The sequence below is a fragment of the Myotis brandtii genome, unplaced genomic scaffold (genome assembly GCF_000412655.1).
Source record: "Myotis brandtii unplaced genomic scaffold, ASM41265v1 scaffold1408, whole genome shotgun sequence".
In the NCBI taxonomy this organism is placed as follows: Eukaryota; Metazoa; Chordata; class Mammalia; order Chiroptera; family Vespertilionidae; genus Myotis; species Myotis brandtii.
The window spans coordinates 208,635-211,747 of NW_005355029.1; the positions used below are offsets into that span (position 1 = coordinate 208,635).

The window sequence follows — 3,113 nt, forward strand, 5'->3', positions numbered from 1 at the left end:
CAGGAGCGCCCGGGCTCCGCATGACGAACTGGAAATGAAACTCGCGTCCTCCAGCGCGGCCTCCCGGGAGCAGGCCCCAACAAGACCGGCACTTAAGGAATTTATGACGGCTCCCTCTCCAGGGGCTCGGCAGGCAGGGTCGGGCTGGGCAGGGAGACACCCCTGCAGCAGGGAGGGGCCCCTGAGCAGGCTGGGCCTTTGTTTGGAGGAGGAAGGAGGGAAGCGGCCTCGGGGGCCCCCTCCCGCCCCCCCCCCCCCCCCCAGCCCCTCACTCACCAATGCTTCTCTTCCTCCGCACGGGCACAGGCCGCTTCTCGGGCGTGTGCTTGGGGGCGTGGCCCCCGTGGGCCCTCAGGCTGCTTTCCAGAGCATCCTCGGCCCCTGAAGGTACAAAGAGGACACGGTGACCAGCTGCCCCCCAGGCCCGACCACAGCACCTCCTGCAGCTCAGCCCCACCCTCTCTCCCCAAGACAGAAGGTCCCCTGGGAGGCTTCCATTCCCTCACGGGGAATGTCCGGATGTGCAGGGGGTGCCCGGCACCCCACCGACCCCGCAAAGCCTACACGGAGTCCCCCACATGCGGTGCCCTCACCGCACTGCGTGGCAAAGCTGTGGACTTGTGGGGAGGGCAGGGTGTCCCCTATGGCGCCTCCTCCCAGGATGCCCAGGTGAGGGCTGACCAGGTAGGGAAGCCAAAGGCCGGTCCTCTGGGTCCACAGACCCAGAACCCACAGGCGAGTGGCTCCCACCTGGGCCCACCTCCCAGACGGCCCCTTGGAAGGGGCTAAACGGAGGACAGCGAGGCGGGTGCTGCTGGACGTGCCTGCATCTCTCCCCCTCTTACCCGACCCTCACGGAGTGTCCTAGCCTTGGAGGCACTGGAGACAGCAAACCCCACTGTTCCCGAAGCAAGTCCACTGAGGCGGAGACCCCCCAAGAAACACGAGAGGGGAGCGAGCCCCCACGGAGCTGAGAGGCCTGTGACGGACAGACATAGGCACTTGCAGGAAGAAAAGGCCTCGGCCCCCAAGTCCCTGAGGGCCAGGACCCCAAAGCACGCTGCGGGGGTGGGGGGCCCCAGAGCTCCAATCAGAACTGGACCCTGGTCCCCCGGGCTGGCGAGAGCCCCCCAAACACACACCCCCCCAGCCTCTCCTCCCCAGGGCCCCCAGGTCTCTCAGAGGAATGAGGGAAAAGGTGGGTCAGCTGGCCTTCCTGCCTTTGCCCAGACCCAGCTGGGGGCTTTGCCACTCCTGCCCTCCATCCCCCTCCCAGTAGAGGACCAGGGGCAGGGGTCCTGAGAAGTCAGCAGCCGCACAAAGATCCCCGCCGGCCCCTCCTCGCCCGCCAGGCGCACCCTGGCCCCACGAGGCCCGGACACTGCCCACTCGTTCTAAACCAAGAACGAGCACGGTGCCCACGGGGCCCACGGGGCCCAGGGCAAGGGACGCGCGCTTTGAAGTCTGAGCAGAACCCAACTTTTCACTCCCAGTGACTCAATGTTCCACGACCACTATTTTTTCGAGACCCAAAATAAGACCAGAACAGAACTACTCATGCCGTAAGAATTTCCCAGCAGCCAGCTGCTCCCAGAAGCGCGTTCACGCAGAGAGGGACATTCATGAGTCACGTCCGTGGTGGCCCTCCTGCTATCGCTGAACCGGGGAGCAGGGAGCAGCCGGCCCATCCTCGGCCGAGAGAACTCAGCACCGTCCCCAGCGCCTTCCCACAGCCCGTTGCTGACCGCTGACCGCTGACCGCTGACTTCAACACGCAGTTCCCCCGTGTGTGCAGGGGGCACTGCACCCCTCTGGGCCTAAGGAAACGGAGGCCCACGAGGAGGCATGACAAACAGGGGACACCTCTGACAGGACCCTGTGTCCCCGCTCAGCCTCACCGCCGCCCAGGCCTCCCTCCTCCAGCCCCATAAGCAGAGGCAGGGCCTCCCCGCTCACCCACCGGCGGAAATCTGACCCGGCTTGGAGACAAGAGGCGGCAGAAATGGCTTCTGGTCAGACAAGCCCACCCTCCGCCCAGCACGATGCGTGGTCAGCACACCCGCCGGACTGCGGCAGGGACTGCGGGCGGGCACGGGGCGGCCTCACGCCCGCCAGTGACTTAGAGCGGCAGCTCCGAGGACAGGTAACCCGTGGCTTCCCTTCTGTCTTTCAGGCACAGCCACGGGGTCCTCAGGCCTTCAGTCCGGAGCAGAGTTAATGGCCCGAGATGGGATCTTTATGTATCGCTTACTCAGTGACCCACGGGCACCGGGCCAGACAGCTCAGAACAAAGCTCGGGCCACTGGACAAACAGGCCCCAACTCCACACACACACTCACTCACTCACACACACACACACACACTCACACACACACACAAACTCACACACACACTCTCACACACACACTCACTCACTCACACACACACACACACACTCACACACACACACAAACTCACACACACACTCTCACACACACACTCACTCACTCACACACACACACACACACTCACACACACACACAAACTCACACACACACTCTCACACACACACTCACTCACTCACACACACACACACACACTCACACACACACACAAACTCACACACACACTCTCACACACACACTCACTCACTCACACACACACACACACACTCACACACACACACAAACTCACACACACACTCTCACACACACACTCACTCACTCACACACACACACACACACTCACACACACACACAAACTCACACACACACTCTCACACACACACTCACTCACTCACACACACACACACACACTCACACACACACACAAACTCACACACACACTCTCACACACACACTCACTCACTCACACACACACACACACACTCACACACACACACAAACTCACACACACACTCTCACACACACACTCACTCACTCACACACACACACACACACTCACACACACACACAAACTCACACACACACTCTCACACACACACTCACTCACTCACACACACACACACACACTCACACACACACACAAACTCACACACACACTCTCACACACACACTCACTCACTCACACACACACACACACACTCACACACACACACACACTCACACACACAC

At 61.5% G+C, this 3,113-nt stretch overlaps 1 protein-coding gene across 1 annotated transcript in view; it reads right to left on the bottom strand.

The window, feature by feature from the left end:
* PDGFA (platelet-derived growth factor alpha polypeptide) overlaps window positions 1–3,113 on the bottom strand; it is a 12,696-nt gene that overhangs the window by 8,824 nt on the left and 759 nt on the right. Inside the window, exons 2-3 of the mRNA XM_014535265.1 lie at window positions 1,961–2,101; window positions 277–381 (exon numbers count right to left, since the gene is read on the bottom strand). Of these exons, the coding sequence (XP_014390751.1) occupies window positions 277–381; window positions 1,961–2,101 (246 nt within the window). The remainder of the gene's footprint in view (window positions 1–276; window positions 382–1,960; window positions 2,102–3,113) is intronic.